Below are 20,517 nucleotides of genomic sequence, written 5' to 3' on the forward strand. Positions count from 1 at the left end.
CATTGAGGTTGGAAAAGACCTCTAAGATCATCGAGTCCAACCGTCAACCCAACACCACCATGCCCACTAAACCATGTCCCTAAGTGCCTCATCTACACGTCTTTTAAATACCTCCAGGGATGGGGACTCAACCACTTCCCTGGGCAGCCTGTTCCAATGTTTCACCACTCTTTCAGTAAAGAAATTTTTCCTTACATCCAATCTAAACCTTGTGTGTAAGCTTACATCTGTCAGGTCTCAAAATAAGGTACACACCTGAAAATTATCTCATTTAAAGGCCATTTGTTCAAATATGTAGAGACACTTCTATCTGTAGTTTTTAAAAAGGTTATGAAAACAAGTCAGGTTTTAAGAGTTAGACATGAAATTCACTCTCAGTCCTTCCACGGAATGCAGACTATTGTGATTCTGCAGATTAAAAACATGTATGAACTACATTTCATACATAGTTTTCCCATTAAAATTAAATAGGTCATTATGTATATGCAATTAAAATAGATCCCTACCTCCTTAGTTTCTCCCTTTCTTCTCTTTCCCTCTCCTCTCTACGTTTCAGACGTTCCTGATTTCGTTTCTCCTGTTTATCAGCCACAATCCTCTAAAAGCAAAGGAATATATTAATTAAGTTACATTTCAAAATTTCTCAGATGAAGGTGCTATAAAAATAATCTAGACAGTTAATATTCAGTTCTTTCCCTCATGTATATTCCCTTTCCCTTGTGTATATTATTCCTTCTCTCTTCCTCAGTGTGTGTGTATATATTTTTTTTCCCCCCCAAGAAACAGAAGTTATTGCAGAAGAGCTGCAGCAAATAGATGGGTGTTACACGAAGACCTGAAATACATAGAGTTATATAAAGTTTTCCACAAAGGGGAATTCAGAGCAGTAAGTCATGCCTTTAATGTGAGAGTTTCCATGCCAATCCTATCATATTTTGGCCACTGGGGAAAGGTAGAAAAGAATCAGAACTGGGAGAGTTAATTGTTTTATTAACTCCTTCAGCTACGCTGTGACATAAAGAAATCCTTAGTCTTAAAGGACTTGGTTGGGCTGATACCTAGCTTTGAGGCTACTTGTTTCTGTATTGTGAACACGAGACATATGATTAGAGAGGATGCTTCAGCTGATAGCCCCCAGGTTGAACTGACTACTACTGGGGACAAGGCACGCTCAGTAGAGGGCCCTCAGATGTGGAACTCACAACTGGAGATCTGGCCAAACCCAAGTCTCGCCACCTTCTGGACATGATGCAAGAAATTCAACTCTTTGTAAAGACCTTCTTCTGAGATGTGGAATTGCCCCAGCAGCATCTTGATTAGATCTCTGAGGAGAGCTCTGAGGAAGGAGGGGATAGTTATTGTTTTCTTTTTTTGTTAGCAAAGTACTTCAAAAGATTATTTTATTGATGCTTTGGGGATGTGAAATAATTATCCATGCATTTTTTTTTCCGAATGGTGTAAATAATCAGTTATTTCAACCCTTTATGTCAAATTATATCTATACTTTCTTGTACAATATCAGTAATTTAACTGCAAGCAAGGTTTCTTGTTCAAGTGACTCTCTGCATAATTTCATGGAGGGGTGAAAGGAAGCGCACATGATCTATTCTAGGCATCTAAGGTTTAAGTTACAGCAGCTATATTTAGGAGCCTAAATTGCCAATATAGTAAACGGAAAGAGCTGGGCTTTCCAAAGGGTAAGTCACAGTATCCATGCAAGACAGCTGGAATATTATGAAATATAAACAAAGCCAATTTACTCAAACTCAGTAGCAGCATTTTCTGCTTTTAGGTATTGACTCATTTAGCTATTGTCTTTAGTGATTTCTACAGTTAAATGCTTAACTGAGCCTTGAACTCCATAATTTGCTTATTAAGATCATAAATGGCATCGGTGTCCAAATCCATCCTCTTGAATACCAAAAGTCTAGAATATAATTCCAGTAAGTCTTTCTTCCAGCACACAATTTCTAGCCAAGATAGTGTTGTTTAGGATAATATTCCAACTGGATTTCAAATCTTCAAGCTATAGAGAACATGCAACCTCTCCGTAACAACTATTTTAATAGCTAGCCTGACTTCAAGATATACATCTTTTTGTATTCCGACTTTGGATAGCTACAGCCTTGAGTTGTTGGAACTTATTTAATCTACTGTCAGTTAAGCTTAAAAGCCTTCAAAAATTACTTAAAAAAAAAAAAAAAGATCATCTTTAGTTGTTGGTACCTATAGAGTGAAAATCACCTCCTAATCTTTGGATAAAATAAACAAATTGAGTTTTAGTCTTTCACCATACAGCAGGCTGTTTGAGCTCCGAGCATGTCTGTAGATCTTTTTTGAAAACTTTGCCATGTGTTATCATCCTCCTTACGTATTGGTACCAAAACTGAGGATTTCAACACCAGCCCTATTAACATTTTATCCTAATTAAATAAATAAAATATCACTCACTCAGTGCCACTACATGTTCTTGTATTTTCAAGAGTCTCATTATTACTTTTAGCCAATCAACTGGCTAAAAGTAGAGTTCATTTGGCTATCTCCTATGACTGCTAAATATGTTTCAACATCACTGTCGTTCTCCATTTTACAAGTGGGATCGCACTCTTTGTTCCCAAGATGCATTACTTTGAACATGTGTTTTAATACACTCAGGCCCACTACATGTTCTTGTATTTTCAAGAGTCTCATTATTACTTTTAGCCAATCAACTGGCTAAAAGTAGAGTTCATTTGGCTATCTCCTATGACTGCTAAATATGTTTCAACATCACTGTCGTTCTCCATTTTACAAGTGGGATCGCACTCTTTGTTCCCAAGATGCATTACTTTGAACATGTGTTTTAATACACCTCAGTGCAAAAGAGGTCATCTTATCAAATTATCCAGATAATTGATATTAAATTAGAATGTTTAGTGTTTTGTAGACTAATGAAATCCCAAATTTTAAAGTAATATGAAAAAAATTCACACACCCAGAAAGATATATTCCATTAAGGTTGCCTGGCAAATAATTAAGCAGGAACACACACACACAAAAATATAAGAATGATTTACCCTGAGTTCCTCAAGCTTCTCTCTTATTTCAATAAATCCTAAATGTAGTTTTCCTCCAAAGTGGTCAGCAAGTCGTCGGTCATTGTCATGAAGACCAAGATAAGCTGAGCACACTTCACAAACCCGTAGCTTCTGCTGCTGAAAGCTGGAGGCAGGCATAGAATTCCTGTATACTTCCTAGGAAAAAAAAAAAACAACCACCCCAAACATTTTCTAACTGTTACTTCTCAATGCACAGAAATACAAAGATAACACTTTACCAAAGATATACTACAAATTGATAATGGAATTCAATGTACACCAGCACACCCTTTAGTTAATTTACACTATTCATAAACCAACTGTCTCATGAAGATACAAGGCAGGTTCCTTATTTTGAAGATTGGACATATTTAAAAGCAGGACATCAGCAACTGCTTTTGCAAATTAAACAAGTGGGGTGATTATTACTTTACTTAAGATCATACTACTTGGAAGGATGAACAACTTTTTCGTATACAACAATGAATACACGTTAACACTACAATTACTATGTTAACATATTATGAAAATATTACACTAGTTTTGATTCTGAACCCACTTTAAAACAGTAGTATTTTCCTGAGAAATCTACCTGCATTTTAGACACTAATTAAACAAGTTATCTGAACAAATTTATCTACACTCAGATGACAGACAAGCAAGACTGCCAGCAATGCCTCTGGTACCATTAAAACAACTGCAGATGTTTGTTTCTACAAATTTAAGGATCTTGGTGAAATACGATATGGAAAAGCTCTTGGTGAGTTCTGCCACCTGTACATTACAACAAGGACTGTTTTGACTTGCCTGATACACAAGCCATTGACTAATTATCTTTCAGTGAAGACAATGGTTCACTTCACTGAAGCTTTCCAGTATGAGCCACATCAGCACACCACGAGGCACAACAGAGTTGCTGCAGCAAGAGTTGTGAGACCCAACGAGATAAGCCAGTCCAACATAGAGACACAACTGTAGTGCCCACAGATACAATTGGCCAATACAGCTAAACTAAGCTAAATGCATCATCTGTGGAAGTGAGTATAATTTTAATAGTATAGCAGTGCATTTAAACGTAGAAACTTTAACTGTACAGGATGCCACAAAGCAAATTCTTTAGTTTTATATGAAGCAATGACTTAAGGAAGTGACAGCAGATAAGATATCTTGCATTACACAGATACCAAACAATTTAATATTGGACCCCACCCTCTCCATCCCCCAAGCCTTACACAATCAACTTACTTCTGCTTCTCTCTTCTTTACTCGAGCCTTCTCCACTTCATCCATTACTTTTTGAGATTCTTCCACATTCCCATCAGCTCCAAGCTGTTCTACTTTGGCCAGCAGTTTCCCAATTTCTTCATTCAATTCATGAACTCTTTCAGCCTTGAAAGACAAGGAAAGACTTAACACAGGATACACTTTTAATTATGGAAAACAATCTGAACTACTTGAGCTATTATACGCAAAATCAGTAGGATAGAATTAAAAGAAACGTGCAGAGTTAACTTCTCCAGGTAAAAGTGAAACAGAAGTTGCCTCACGTAAAAACACACAGAGAAAGGCTGAGTTACCAAGTCTATGTACCAACTCCAGAGCAGGATTTTGTTCAGAAACTTCAAGTAATTCACACTGTTGTCTATACCACATAGTCTTGCAAAGTTAATATTTGTACAACCATCCGTCCTAGCATGTGCATATATGTGCGGGAAAATGACAAAAGTTTTTTTCAGTTAGGAGATCTATAGAAAAGCACATCAAATTTGTTTACTTTATGGATGAAGTTTTGATCAAAAAGAGAAGGAATTACTAACATTTATATGTCATGGTATCAGAGAGAGTCAAGTTTCCTGAGCTCAAAAATATCAGAGAGGTCTCCTCCCTGTGTTCTCCTCTCCGTGCTTTAAAGGCAGTTTTGGGAAGGATAGAGAAAATGTCTTATTTTTTTCCCCTCCTCAGTATGAATTCTCAGATTGGACAGCTTGCCAAAGCCTTAAGTTGGCTCCTTAGAAAAACAGACCTTCAAAGAGACTCGAGTAACTAGTTTTACATGCTTACTTTAGCTGCAACTTCAGCACTGATCTCTTCTTGGGTTTCTGCTAGTCTTTTCTTAGCCACTTCTGTTCTCCTGTCACAGTCTGCAATAAATGACTGCAGGTGGTCCATTGCCTAAAACATCAATAAGAACACTGATCAATGCTGTAAAGAACATGAATATTTCATTAGCCTTACCACTTTCCAGGTTTATTAAGACTTAACTTAGTCTTAACACTAATAAGTTAACAGTAGTTAACTGTTAACAAAGTTTTTATTAGTGAAACCTTTGTAAAACAATAATCTAGCAGTTTACGGTGACTAATCACATACATTAATACAGAACATTTTAAAAATCATAGTCTACACGTTGTCATAGTTATTAAGTATTTGCAGAAATTTGGAACTGAATCTGTCTTAAGTCTTCTCTAAGAAGTGAGCATTTCTAACATGCATTAAAATTCTTCAAAGGATATTCAGATTCACCTCACCCAGCCAATACATGCAATACTGTAACTTTTTTCACTAGGGTTTTAAGCTATAAGCATATTAACACCATCCCTCCAAACAACAACAAAAAAAATCCCAACCCTTTTTGTCCTAGTGAAGACTAACTTCCTAGTTCGGAGTTCAAAACTATTACTCAAACTACAGTGTACTGAAACATAGCATATGATTTGTTATCCCCAACACAAAATTATTTTCTTCAATAAGCACAGAATTTAAGACTCTCTTCAAAGCATACACAGCCTTAACATTCACTTGCTATTTGATATCACTAAGACAGCATCCAGGTTTAAGATAATTTGTTCTGAGGAAGGCTGTTGACAGTTCTACCTAGAGATGACTACCAATACAAATTAATTACTTGCATATAATCATGAAAAAGCATGTATGTTTTATCTGACTGTGCAAGGGTTTCTCTGCCTCTTCCTATACAATTACTTTCCGAAAGTTTTCCTTCTGTGTGTACCAAAACTTAACTTTTGTTGCTCAGTTTATCCACCTAGGTACACAAATTATGCTTTTTCTTCACCATTAAGACAAAATACATACATCAAGCTCAAAGAAGAAATCTTGATCTTTGGATGCTATTTCATAGTCTGCCCTTAATGCCAGGTCATGCACCTTCAGACATTCTCCAAGGTCCATTCTCTGAAAAAAGACAGAGGGAAAATAATGTAACTTTTCAGAAGTGTTACAAGGAATGAAGTTAGCATGATTTTCTTTAACAGTCAAATATTCTGAAGCAAATCATCTCCCCTATGGGAATGAAAGGACAGTTTAATAAAGCTGTAAGACAATACCAGATCTTTAACAAACATGCACGAATCAGGAAATAATAAAAGCAGACAGAACGAACAGCTTATCTTATCATGATGGCTGTTTGCATTATAGAGTATCATTAATGTCCTGCAAAAATGTTGTTTTACTGAAAGTCCAAAAAAAGTAACTGAAGTGGAACATCCTGTATTGAATTAAAACAGCTTAGGAGAACCAAGTTCCTTGCAAATAACTGGCAATTAAATGGTCAAATGCTTGATCTGAACTGTCTGCACACTCTATGATATGTGTTCCAGTTATATTCATCATCTGAAATAGCTACAACCACAGCACCACTGTAAGTGCTGCTTAAAAACCGTTCTTGAAGCATTTCAAGCAAGATAGCCAAAAATCAAATCCCAGCAAAACATTTTGTAGATGAGTGAAGATGAGCTGAGTGTTGGGCTATGTTCAAGAATCAGGGAAGAAAGAGTATAGATATTTCACTTGTAATCTAAAACTGTTCTAGCATGGGCAGGAAGGAAACATGAACTTAAAGTTAAGTAGACTGCATCACTAATCTTGCCTACAATGCCACTGAGAAGAGTGCCCAGAATCTTATTAGGTAACAAATACTGTTTTTAAATTGAAATTTGCATATCACATGGCATAAGGAATTCTAATTCAATCTGTTCCCTGAAAGCTTGTTTGGTGATCAAGACAGAGCAATGTGCACATGACAAAAAACCAATGCCAAAACAACAACAAAAAACCCCAAAACAAACAAACAAGAAACCCACAAAAAACAAAACAAACAACCCCCCAAAACCAATTCGTAATGGAAACAAAATTGAACAAAACCAAGGCACCCTCTCTGCAAAAGCACAGACTGATGTATAATCATTGAAAGTGATTATTATTTGCATCACTTAAAAGCAGCACAGTTTCAGTTAAGTTTGCTCTTGGCACTGCTCACTTAATATTAAGAAAAATTAATCCTTTCTTAACATTGAAAGCATGTAATGAAAGTTGAACTCTGATGGAAAAAGCTGTTACTGTTGTAGTTTAATTATTTTAGTTTTGGTTCTAAAACTGTTATTAATAACTTGTGCTGTGAGTTTTGTAAATAAAAGATGAGTGTTAACTCAGAAACTGCTGCAAGTCACTTGGTATCTGAGCCAAATGAGTACTTTTTTTTTTTAAATAAACAGAATACTTGTATTTAAGTAGCAATTCAAGCCTCACAAGTATAATAAAAAAACCAAACATCAATTGCTTTCAACTTCTCAAATCAGTTAGAGGTTCCAACAAATCCATTAAAGTAATTTTTACAGAAGTTATCGGTTTATTTCAAATGTTAGAGACAGCAAAAACATTGTTAAAATACAGAATTTTGAACTTGAAAGTTTTTGATAAACTCTAGTTATTTAAATACCCTTCAGCCACCATAAATCTGTTTTTCGGAAAACATCTGATTGCAATGCTAAAGATTAGCTTTTCCTTTTGCAACTACACAGAACCTCAGCAATTTTATTAACTGATACAAATCCACAAAGACCTTGAAGCTGAGCAATGTATTACACACGTTTATTTCCAAGTCATTAGATGCTGCATTATTTAAACTGCAGCATTCTTTCAGGAAAGTACTTCAGTACTAGGAAAGCAATATCAAAGAACATTTTAAAATTATCTGAAAATGAGACACTTAAAAATCCTCCTGAAATTGTGAAAAGCTTGTCTTCATGCTGATTCATCACTTGTACTGATAAGGTATTTAAGATTAAACTGTAAAACTCAAAGCCAATCCTGTTTTAAGTGAAGGACTCCAGTCCTAAATGCATAGATAAGGCCAGTGACACACTTTAATAGATCTGAACACAATGACAAAAAGCCTGAAACACATCCACCACAGCATCAGAAAAATGCTATTTTAATATGCAATCTACATACACTTCAAATAAATGCATGAAATAAACTTCCATCACACTAAAAAAAAACAGAATTCACATGACACACTGTTCACTTTACATGTGTTTTATACTTTTTTCCCCTCTATTCGGGTTGGATTTGCCCTCCTCAAGACAGTACATTTTCTGATTTCTTCTTACTGGGAACTGTAAATCCATAGTCTGAAAGGATGGTAATTACTCTGAGACAGCATTACTACTAAAAAATTTTCTGTCCTCCCTTTATCCCTGTGCTGTGCCACCCCACGCTGGCACATCTGCCTGTGCAGTTGAACACAATCTGGGTACTGACTGAGTAAAACGTATCTTAGCAAACCAAAAACAGAGGCAATTTTTCAGCAGTGTACCTTTGTCCAACTTGTCAGGCAGCCACACAAACAGATGTGCTGACAGTATGTAGGGGGCAATATAATAGCGAACTTGAGCAGCTAGGATCTCTTACAGTATCCAGATGCCACTTCAGAAACTCTTGAATAACTTCAGTAATACCAGCAGCAATTTTGGGGCTGAGGGGGGTGTTACAGAGGATCTGTTTTTGTTAGATGTCTCAATCAGAAGACAGGAAATTTTGGCTCTCCTTCCCCTCTTTGATCCAGCAGAGTGCAGCCTTATAAATACTCATGTGGCATAACAGACAGGGAGCAAGAAGAAGCAGGTACAAGAGAAAAGGATTCTTTTTCACTAGCTTTGCTGCTAAAGAAATTATATCATTATAATTATATATTATATTGTTGGAACTGCTCCTTAACACAGCCTGTACTAGTCTTGGCTAATCCTTTGAAAGCACCTTCGCAGAAATATTACTACTAAATGTCTTTCTTAAAAGTTCTATTAGCAAATCCCAATGTAGAGAGACATAAAAACACATTTAAAACTCAAACTAGTTTGCACATTACATACAAAATTGGGCTAAAAAGCACTTCTGCTAGTGTAAGTTCTGCAACGTTAGGAAAAGACAATTCATCTTGGGGATGATTCGTTACTGTCAAAAGTCTATGCTGGATCAGGATGGCTGAGGACCTTAATAAGCACAGAGCAGCTCATATTATAATTTGGCTCATATAGCTAGCTGCAAAGTAGATGGATAGCAGATGGAAATGGACAGAAGATACAGTAAGACATAATTTTCATTTTCCACATGTCCACCTTGCGGTTTGGTGCCAAGACACGCCCTCCTCCTGAGGCAAAGAACAAGCATTGGTAGTCAGCCATTTAAAGATCAATCACATTTGAAACAGAAGATGGCTATGAGGGAGACTAATGTTCAGACATTGAGCTACTAATGAAGGCTTAAAAAGAACACACATAAACTGTTTTTCCACTGTCGATACACTGACTTTCAGACAGACTTACACTACTTAAAAGTGATTTACAGAGCAGTCCTGATGAGTAAAGCAAATAAAGAAAGATAAGAACATCCAAGTCCCCAGGCTAGACATAACTAAAGTTTATTGAATATGTGAAGCCATACTTTGGGGCTTTTTGCAGTTACTGCACTTTTACTGAAGATTAAAACCAGAAAATCCCTACATATTTGGTGACTCTTTCTTACAAGTGAAAGCTATTGCTGAAGATTAGTCTAGAAAACAGTCTAGGCAACTACATGCAAAGCAGGCAGCTATCGGGAGTCCTTTTGCTATTGCTGAGCTCTGCTTAAGAAAGTAGTGCCTTCTACTAACAACTTGCTAACCATTTTCTGTAATACTTTTTTTATTTCTCAGTGTTACACGGGCAATTAAAGTTACTTGATTTTCCAGAGCTGAGGTTTAGACAACTGGTCCTTCATCCCAAACCACCTCATATTGATATGATTTAGTAATCGTTTTTGTTATCCCATCCACAAAATGGATAGAATGCCTTTGGTATTAATACAGAAATATTGATTACATACATTTAGTTTAACAATGATGCATAGCTCTGCTTCAATCAAATCAGGTACCAAAACAAAAAAAAAGGATCACATGAGTTAAGTATGAATAGACAAGGAAGAGCTGGCCGAGGACTTATGCAATAGAGAATCTGAAGAGTTTATCTGTAAAATAAGTGTGCACTCAGAGTAGCTGACACTAATAACTGAACTGAAGACTAAACTCTGGTGCAATGCTGTTTCTGGAACATGAAATTAAGGTGGCTTTCTTCTCAGATTTTGAGCTACCTACAGCAAAATTCCCATTTTGGCATTTTTACAACTACTACACATTCCTTTGACATCAGAGATTAGATTATTGAATGTACTCTACATGGAGTGCAAAAAGAACACAGAAAAGCCAAAGCTACTTAAAACACAGAGGGCTGATGTTGAGCCAAGTGTGACATAGTAGCACACACTATCAATGCTTCTAAAACCAGCATGCATCTTTGAGAGGTTTTGAAAGAAGATACTCTGGGCAGTGTTTATGTAGAGAATTCTTTCTAGCTATAAAGATACCCACACCAAAGCAGTTCACATTCAGCAAGAGAAGTTTTGTTTGTTTGTTTGCTAAGGAAGATCTGACACGACTGAAAAATTTATATTGGAGGAACCAGATCTCTCCCTTTATCAAATTGTCAAGGCAACTACTGGGATCTGTGTGAGAACACCCTTACTACTGCTAAAAAGAAGCTGCAGATAGACTCTTTGCTGAGATCTTCCTTATTATGGAACTCACTTTTCATCTGCACTAACAATTTTGTTTCTGACAGATTTCTAGACATGTGATAAAGCCCGTCCTTTCTTGTAGGCAACACATGTTCAGAAGAGGAGCCATTAGGATGATATAATAATGCATGATTTAAGTCCTCTGATTCCGCTAACAGGGTTAACTTTTTTAGGACTTCACTAGCAGGAAACAAATGCTGAGCTGAAAAGAGGCAGAAATTAAGTTACTAAAGTCCTTAGCAACCACTGAAAATTCCAGGTATCTTCAGAAATATAATACTTCTTTAAAGACATTTCTCCTTTTAACCATACTCTCACTTCTGAAGACTTCCAAGTCCTTAGAATAGATCTTCACTGAAAGACAAAGCTAGCAGCAGTCTTTCTTATTTTTAAATATTTCAGTGTTTACATAGTATTTGGTCTTACAGCCTGACTATATAATATATTAACATTTAAGTTAGATAACCATACAGAGAGTAACAAAAAACCCCTTCACCTAGATAAATTAAACCCATTAAAATGGAATATGGTACAGTCAGTTCACTTTCCAGGCACTGGTCAAAGACATTAAGAATACGTTTCAAGAGACTGACATGATCACTTGCCGGGACAACAGAGCACTTTACAATTCATCACCACTGGGCTGAAGGCTCCAAATTGAGGTAGCTTATGCAAGCCTAATTTAATTTGATTTGCAAAGTTGAAGCAGTTCACATGATCAATCAGTCCTGAACTGAAAAGCTGATACCCTCCAGCAGAATGCCTGCTTTTTGTAGCACTACAGCAAATAATCATACTGGCACACCTAAGTTTTAGGCATGGAAATAGTTCCACTGAGCCAATGGGACTACTGGCAAAGAAATCAACTCCAGATTAAAACACCTTACTAACACCTGTCTGCAGATGTGTGAACTATTCAAACTTCTCTTCCACAGTAAAGAGAGATCTAGACAGTACAGTTAGTGAGCCTAAATGGATTCAGCCCACCTTGAGAGGGATACCTAGTGGCAGGTGAACCGAATCTTTCTCTAGGCTCCACTGTCTAGATCCCTTCTGACTCCAGTGCAAGCTTCGACACATAGCTGCTCATCAGCTGAAACCTAAATTTAGATGTCTTAATCTGGAGCTGAATTCCACCCCTAATAAGCTTAAAGTTAATCGCATATTAAAGTATATTGCTAAACCAAGGTCTCAATCAGTATGGTTTTAGTCAGCCAGAGTCCTAAGAGTTGAGTGCAATAAATTCATAAGCACCTAAAGATATGCTTAACTGCAGGACTGAGCTGACAGAGCATACTTTGAGGTCTGTATAAATAAAATGCAAGAAGCAACGTTCCTCAACAAATAGACATAAATAGAAACACAAAGTTAATCCACTGAGCAGAAAGGAGCTTCTCAACCATGGTTTGCAAGACCACATACAGTATTTGTGAAATTTTTTCAACAGGGAAGCACAATCAAGCTAATAAGAAAGTTGGATTGCTGCAGAAGTGTTGAAGTGCTTGGGCTCTTCAAAGATAGCTAGTGGGTTACTATAAATATTCAGGACATTACTGCTTTTAACCTTATTAAAGCTATTTGCTTTAAATCTTCCCACCGTGTCATTTTCATTAGTACTCAGCTATTCATTCAGAAACATACAAAGATAGAGAAAACACATTCTTATATATCTTGTAAAACCTGCCGAAAACAGCACAGAGCTTACATCCAGGGAACATTGCTTAATAGGTTTGTACCATTACAGGGGAGTCATCTGACTCCCACATATGTAGCTTCAGTCCTAATCTCATAATATAGGTAAATATAAACAAACATTTTTGTAACCCTGATGAAAAATAACTCAAGAACCATGGCTTGGAAAAAAACCCCAAAAACCCACAAGCCTGATCATCAGCAACTATTAAGGATAAAAAAGCTAAAGTAAGAGTGTTAACCCTTTAAGACAAAAATTTTAAATAAAAATTGCTAACTTTAAGTGGTAAGTTATTCACTGTGTCCCAGTAGCCAGGGTTTACAAAGTCTTACAAATCTCTCATTATAAAATTCTCAACTTGAAATGAATGAGTAAACTCTTAAACCACTGACTTATGCACATGAACCAGTGCCTAAGTGATCATTATGAAAAAGCAGGGCACCAAAACATGAAAAATGTCAGTTAAAACTAAAAGAGCTTTTGTGAGAGGCATTATCAAAAGCAGGTTCTGAACAGACACTGTTCTACAACCCGAATACAAAGTCATTTCTGCAATCTTACCAGTAAGTTTACTATGTGCCTCACACAAACTTCAAAACACATTTCAAATAAGATGATAATCACAGAGCACAAAAGATTTGGAATTATAATTTAATAAACTGAAAGAAGATGCTATAATTTTATCTTTGTTTACATTTTTGCTGCTGGGACTCACTATTCTACCTATGTCTTCCATGTAGCCCATTATTCCCATTGCCCTTAGAAGCAGACTACAAGAAAATCCAAACCCATACTCTCCCTGTCTCCCCCTGAAGTGACACAAAATCATCTCCTGAAGGCACTGAGACACCTCTGACTGCGTGACTTAGAATTTTTCAAGTCTACAAGACCAGAAACCTAGTAGCACAAAAACATGACCCTAAATAAAATGAAATAAAATAAAACCGGAATGTAACCAAAATCTCCTGATTTAAGTAGGTAACAATCAAGGCTCATTAACAGACAACTGGACAATTCTATCCAGAAAAGTGGAAGAAGAGGGTAACTGATACAGAATGAACTGTTTTGTTGGCAACAGCAGCCAGAAGAAAGAATTAAATTTCAAAATACAGTTAATTCTTATGGCTTTACACTCCTAAGTCAAATATTTAGGGTTCCTTTAAAGACAACTTTATTGTTCCTTTAAACACAAACTACTCTGAGGAAGCAAGACACAGAGAAGTGCACAAGAAAGCTCAAAAAAGTAGGAAGCTGTGCACTGTTGCCAATCTAGCCAATGGAAGTTTCCTAGTAAAATTCAAAACTTAACTAATTTGTATGGATGCTTTTTTCCTGAAGCGTTTCTAATGTTAACCAAAAGAGAAATCTGATCAAAGAAACTTGAGGAAAATACCTACTGCAAGTGTTCTGGAGAAGTCTAGAAGTAACAAAGACTTCATACAGTATTCTTAAAAATAAGCACACACTTCATCTAACAAATAAGAGATAATATATGCAGAAATCTGGACAACAAAGAGAGTCTCCAATCTTTTAAGAAAAGTATACATGCAAAACTTTTACTAATACATACTGCAGCCTGGGGAATGTGATTTTATTGTCAAGGGAAATCAGTTCCTTGGCAGAGTTTTAGGTATTTGGCCATTAAGGAAAAGAACACACTAAATTAACAGGGCCTACTCACATGAGTCATTTCGTTTGTCTTGCGTTATCTGTGAATGTCCTCCTTGAGTGCTTTTGAAAGAGTGGGTGGATTGGAATAGCATAGAAGTCTGCATTTTGCAGATGGGAACAGTAATATGCAGTTCATAAGAATTGCACAGATTATCTTGTGAGACAAAAAAAATGGCAATTCATGTCCAGTATTTTACTGATAATCTAGTCAATGAAGAGATTTAACCTCATAAAATGTCCCCAGAGAACTTATTCTTTCAGAAGCATAAGATTCTGGATTTGAATTAAAAAAAAAAAAGTCAATCTTTGTTGCCTACAGATCTTGAACGTGAAGATGCATCAAAATTTTCCTATCAAAACTCTGGAGAAAACTCCACAATCATTTTCCAAATCAATGATAAACTGTTTAGTTACGCTACAAGCTTCTTGCCCTTTTAAAAACTGTGCTATTAAGACAGAAGGTGCATTTCTTCAGACCAATGACTAGGTAAACAGCAGAACATCACATGGGTCAGACAAAGCCTGTCTCTTATGAATCCCTTTCTACTACTCCCACTAAAAGGATTAAACTGGTCAGTGTTTTTCTGGACCCAGAATTACATCGTGGAACATATTTTGTGGTCCGATGACTAACTGCATTATGAGGAAGAAAAAAAAAACCAACGAGAGATTGGTATTCAATGAGTAAGTAGTTTACTTAAGTACTCCAAGAGCAGCAGCAGCAGAATCCAGTACGAGGCAGATGAGAACTTTCAGTGAGGACTAACAAACTGGGTAAACAGGCCCAACCTACATGCTTGGTCTGCACCGTAAGAGGCATTTTTGCATGATACCTATGACTTTTATAGTTCCAAAGATAAACATTTCTTACTTGCTAAAGACAGCCATTCTAGAAATCTTTGCTTATAGAAATTAGACCACAATGAAAAGCTGTCAAATTAATCTTTCAACAGTATCTTCTTGTGGACTCTGACCAATGACTTCCCCTGACCATGAGCTATTTTGCTCATCACACAACCAAAACACTGGACAACATAACAGATGGGTGAAGAGGAACACATTCTTCTCCCTTCCCCCCCCCCCATTTTGTTTGGACAGTAATGCACAGAACAGTTAAAAATAAAACTACATATGCACTGATAGACAAAGCATTGTTATCAATTTGTTATCACTTATAAAAAAGAATGACTTGAAGGTAAGGAAATATGTGCAAGACGCATATTTTCAGTGTGAATTATCTTCAGCATATGCCAAACACACCACATTAACTTCAAGACACCCGATTTTTGTGATATGGCAGAACTTTGCTATACGAAAGAAAAAGGAAAGGGTGTCTTTAAGGATAGGAAAAAAAAAATGTAGGAAGCCACAAGCTTTATGAAGAAACTCAGCAAGTGGGTCTTTCCAATGTAGGAAGCCACAAGACTTATGAAGAAACTCAACAAGTGGGTCTTTTCTATTCCACTGCCTTTTTTATTAAGACAAATGCTAAGTTCTCTAGTTCAGTTCTACTACTTATTTTGTCCCTTCTTCCTGTGCTTCTTAGCAATTACAGTTGTGCCTACTTTTGCAGGGACTCTTAAGAAGAGGGAAGGACGGACTGTTACTATTGATCTGTCAGTACAAGTGCCAAAATTAATAAAATAAACAAAATTAGTGTGTGCATGCATGTTTGAAGTCCTTTGATCAACCAAAAATGTTATAGTTAATTTAACATCACAACTACTTGGAAAGCATATTAGAGGCTAGGTGACAGGTAAATCAGTTACCAAGTCTATGTATTTCAGTTTTCGATTTTGCAAATGAACTTCATTCTGTATTTCATTAAAGGCTCCAGTCAAGTTAGCCATTTGGAAGGATACAGCACAGAAAACCAATAATGCTTCAAACAATCCTTAAGACAGGTTTTCCAGTACTTATTTTCCCCTCTGCCACAGGGTAAGAAAGTGTGCCAACGTGAATAAGGAAAGCTACCAAAGTGCAGCATTAAGAATGGTAGGCACACAAGACTCTGCATATCATCATACTACATCTCTCTACTGTTAATTCTTCTAACACCATGGAACATTAGGTTAAAGAGTCAATGCAACGTAACTTACCTGCCTTTCACAAAGAATAAGCTACCTTAATCAGGCACCACAAGGTAAAGCATGGGCACACTGACAGAGCTACCAGTATGTTTCAAAGCCCCTTGTTTGCTATGCTCAGGGAGAGGAACCTCTACTATAGAGTACATAAAATTCCAAGTCAAAAAAGTGAAGTTATTAATATGTCATAAATGGAGATTTTCAAATTGCCCTATAATTTGTGAAAATGGCACAGTAACTGGATGTTGTACACTGTCATTATGGTGTTCAAATAATTTCATTTCTAGAAGCTGAGATTCATTGAACTTTCAACTGTTTTCACCAAAATATTTCTGAAGAAAGATCACCTCTCTTCCCTATACAAATATTTGTGGGATAATTTCTCACTGCAATTTTAAGAAAGTAACTTCACAGTTTATGCATAAATTATATTTCCTTTTTTCCTACTAGTTGCAACAGTACCAGCTTAAAACCACTTTGCTATAGCACAATTCATGTAAGTAACCTTATCTATTTTAGATTTTTTTTATGTTATAGCAAACAATGATGAATTTGTAAGTAGTAATTAGCATATAGAACAGGAAACTTCTAAAAAATAACTTCATAACTCATAAGTTAGTTGTTCACAAAAGTGCCTCTGAACTACCAGAGAGCACTAGATAGATACTCGCTGAAAACCGTGAAGTTAAAAGAGATATTACTAAGAACAAATATAATTCAATTTCTGCATTCTTATCTAAATAAAACATAAGATTTAGCTACATACAGTTCCAGAGAGCACATCATGAGGGCAGCAGTTGAGAAGGTGGCTCTTGCACACTCTGTCATCACTGAATTTGATGCGCTGACGGGTAGTGTCACCTGCAATATAGAAATCAACACATTCCAGGTTAGAAATCTGGGGAAGCCAGACATGTTCTGCAGGTTACATGCAAAGCGTTAACATTGCCCTGTCACATAGTGAAGGCCTATGGAAACTAGAACTTAAAACACTGTATGCTTCTTTGCCAAATAACACCAAAAACACAAATACATGTTTTAATGCTCTGTAATACTATTTTAAAATCTTCTCTCACTTCCCCTTCAAAAATGCAGCGTGAAAAGTGCTTGAAACCAGAAAGACAGCATTAGCTTAAAAACACTTTGCTACAACAGCATTTGTTAAATGAGCTATATAATGTTCTATTCAGATTTTGCATGAAATAGTGATGTATTTGTATGCAACAATTAGCATATAAAAGCAGCCTCATAAACACAAAATGATACATATTGAGTCTTCACCGAATCCCACCTGATACTCATTTTATGATTTTGCTCTTGGATGCCATGCACCCTCTTACTTCTGATTGGAGTAGCATAAAGAGTTGGAGAAGAATGATTTTAAATGCTTACAAACCTGAAAAAAAGTCAGTCAAACATATGGACATAGCCTATATGCAAAATTATTTTACAGATGTTTGCATATCTCCGTATCATAAGCCATATTTTTTTTCGTTTCTACATGCTGTTTGTTGGGCTGGGAACATCTTAATTACGTCTTCATCATGGCAGGTTGTAGTTCCTGCATCAGCAGAAGCATCAACCTGCCCACACACTGAGGTCCAATCGCAAGTTTAAATAACCCCATCTTGGAGCAAGACCTAAAGTCTTCAGAACAAAGTAACCAGCTGGTATTTTGGGGATGAGGGCAGGAATATATTTTCCTTCAAGTCATAACATAATTGTCACTATTTGAGATTCGTAAGAGAGACCACTGCTACGGCTCCCTTCTTGTTAAGACACAGGCATGATAAAACACCTTAATCTCTCTCAGGATGTATCTATTTATTCATTTTTTAAAATGTAACAACTTGTTAAAATCTCTAATCGTTGAAAACCTACTGGTGAATTACTGAAGCAAGGAGGGCTGCTGGGGGAAAACAGAGGCATACAATGAGTTCAGATAGCAGCCTTTTCCATTTCATCAAATATTTTTAAAGAATATAGATATATTTTGCAGTTAATTTTTTTTAAGGCTTCATGACCTGAAACACTGAGAATTTTTAATTTGTTAAACAATTAAAGAAGCCAAATTCATTACTGAGGTAACTACAACAGAGGGGAATAAAAAACCCGTATTTTATTAGTCAAGTCTTTCTTACTATTACGTAATCAGATTTTTAAGTATCAGTTCTACGCATAGGATGCTAATATATAACATTTTCAGATGGGCCAAGTTTCAGATTATTAAGCAAACAAAAGTTTCCAAAAACACCACATGCTTAATTTGCCTGCAGGATACAACAATTAAAACCTGTAATCCACAGGCTAAAGACAGCTTCAAAGCAGTTCAACAATAGGTTTTCTAGAGGGCGACCTTACTGCTTAGTTATACTTACACTACTAAAAATTTAGAGCAATCCCTTTATAATCATGCCTGCTACTGCAGTAAAGAGTTTTGAGTTTTGCTTTTCTTTTTTTGGCTTTTTAGGAGGTGGATCCATATTTTTTAAACACATAACTGCGTTTGTTCCACATTCATTAACACATCTGAAAAGTTATTGATAACTCACGGCTCGGCGAATGCGGGGCCTTTCTGACACTCCCTTGCAGATTGATGTAGGCAGGCAAAGATACATTGAACCTTTATAAATAAAACAAGGGGCCAGATTGTTCAGTTTGTATAGAATAATAGACTCTGCCAGCAATTTTAACACAGCATCTAGAAATACATGTTGACTGTAAAGATTCTTCTATATAAAGACAAATGAACAAAATCAAGAAAAGTAATTTAAAAAAAGACAGCTGATGGCCTAATAGCACTAACCTATCAGGAGTCAAGGAGTTATCAAGACCAGAAAATTGCTGAAAAACTCATGGTTCCTTAGGTAAAGTTGGCAAGTAGTATTTTCACAGACATCTCAACATCTAGACGCAGCTTTTTTCATACCTCTACCACAACTAGGAACTGATGCTACAGCTGCAATACAGCCTTTTTTCATCCAAGTGGCTAGCACGATAATCACAATTACCAAACTGAGATAAGACAACATAGGAAAAAGAAAAGGTAGCAGAAACTGATCAGTGACAGCCTCAAGAACACGTTCCGCATTTACATTTTAAACATTTATTCTTTCTGCACTATGCCTTTGGTCTAGTATTTAAGAGACTTTCAGAAAGGCTCCCATACACAGAACATTCAGATATTTACCTTTTCCTTCCTGTGAAAAGCAGTTTCATAACGTTTGCATTTGTTTTTAATCTATGCTGTTTCAGAAGGAACGGTTTATCAAAAAGAAAAGGTGTCATATACTATGTCCTAACAATGACTGAATTTTGTGTCCCTCTGGCAGCTCATTCCAGAGTCTGATAGCCTCAGAAAAAAATGCTTTTATTTCTTCATGAATTTTGTGAGCTCCAATACCCCTAAATAGTGCAGACGTGTTGGCAAAGACAGAAGATGCATTCTGCTGCTGACCTACAGATGAATCATCTTGAGTAGGTGATGACCCGGGGTCTACATGGGTTGCTACGGGGGGAGGGTGGAATAAGATCTACAGATCCTGTAGAATGTCAGATACACCTGACATTCAGCCTATAGCAAAAGAGACTTTTGCAGATGCCTTCTAAGAATTAAAACAACATGAATAGATGTGTTCTTAAGCCAAGGACTTCGGTGGTATGTCAGATAACCAAGATGCTACTTCTCTTCGTCAAACTGCACTCAGCTTGATACACTCTTTGTATGGTCAAACAATCAAGTGAGTGCTAGCAATGTTTATGAGTATTTAAAAAAAGGCTTTATATATTCTGTAAGAAGAAAATAATAAATCTAGGTACCAAAGCTGCAGTCATCTAAATTTTAGAAGTGTCCTTAAATGTTTATAAAGGGGACACTATCGCTGATGTTTCAGACCTTATTACAAGTTCTATTTTAATAGGTAAATAATTAAATTAGCTCAGAATAGCAACTTATTTAACCCTGCTTCTGAAGAACAGCAGAGTATTCAACTACTTGATCTTTAGGACTCATGCTCATTAAAGAAATCAAAGTAATTTACCAGGGCAATATAGGAGTCAACATCTACTACTATAAGCCATCCGT

General features: G+C 36.3%; 1 protein-coding gene across 1 annotated transcript in view; it reads right to left on the reverse strand.

Moving 5' to 3' along the window:
- LOC103907797 (putative RNA-binding protein Luc7-like 2) overlaps positions 1-19,039 on the reverse strand; it is a 30,283-nt gene extending 11,244 nt beyond the window's left edge. Inside the window, exons 1-7 of the mRNA XM_009290042.1 lie at positions 18,986-19,039; positions 17,200-17,294; positions 6,171-6,269; positions 5,139-5,249; positions 4,323-4,466; positions 3,057-3,233; positions 507-598 (exon numbers count right to left, since the gene is read on the reverse strand). Coding sequence (XP_009288317.1) covers positions 507-598; positions 3,057-3,233; positions 4,323-4,466; positions 5,139-5,249; positions 6,171-6,266 — 620 coding nt within the window. The 5' untranslated portion in view covers positions 6,267-6,269; positions 17,200-17,294; positions 18,986-19,039. The remainder of the gene's footprint in view (positions 1-506; positions 599-3,056; positions 3,234-4,322; positions 4,467-5,138; positions 5,250-6,170; positions 6,270-17,199; positions 17,295-18,985) is intronic.
- Between the last annotated feature and the right edge of the window lie 1,478 nt (positions 19,040-20,517).

The sequence above is a fragment of the Aptenodytes forsteri genome, unplaced genomic scaffold (assembly GCF_000699145.1).
Source record: "Aptenodytes forsteri isolate BGI_AS27 unplaced genomic scaffold, ASM69914v1 Scaffold284, whole genome shotgun sequence".
Taxonomy (NCBI): domain Eukaryota; kingdom Metazoa; phylum Chordata; class Aves; order Sphenisciformes; family Spheniscidae; genus Aptenodytes; species Aptenodytes forsteri.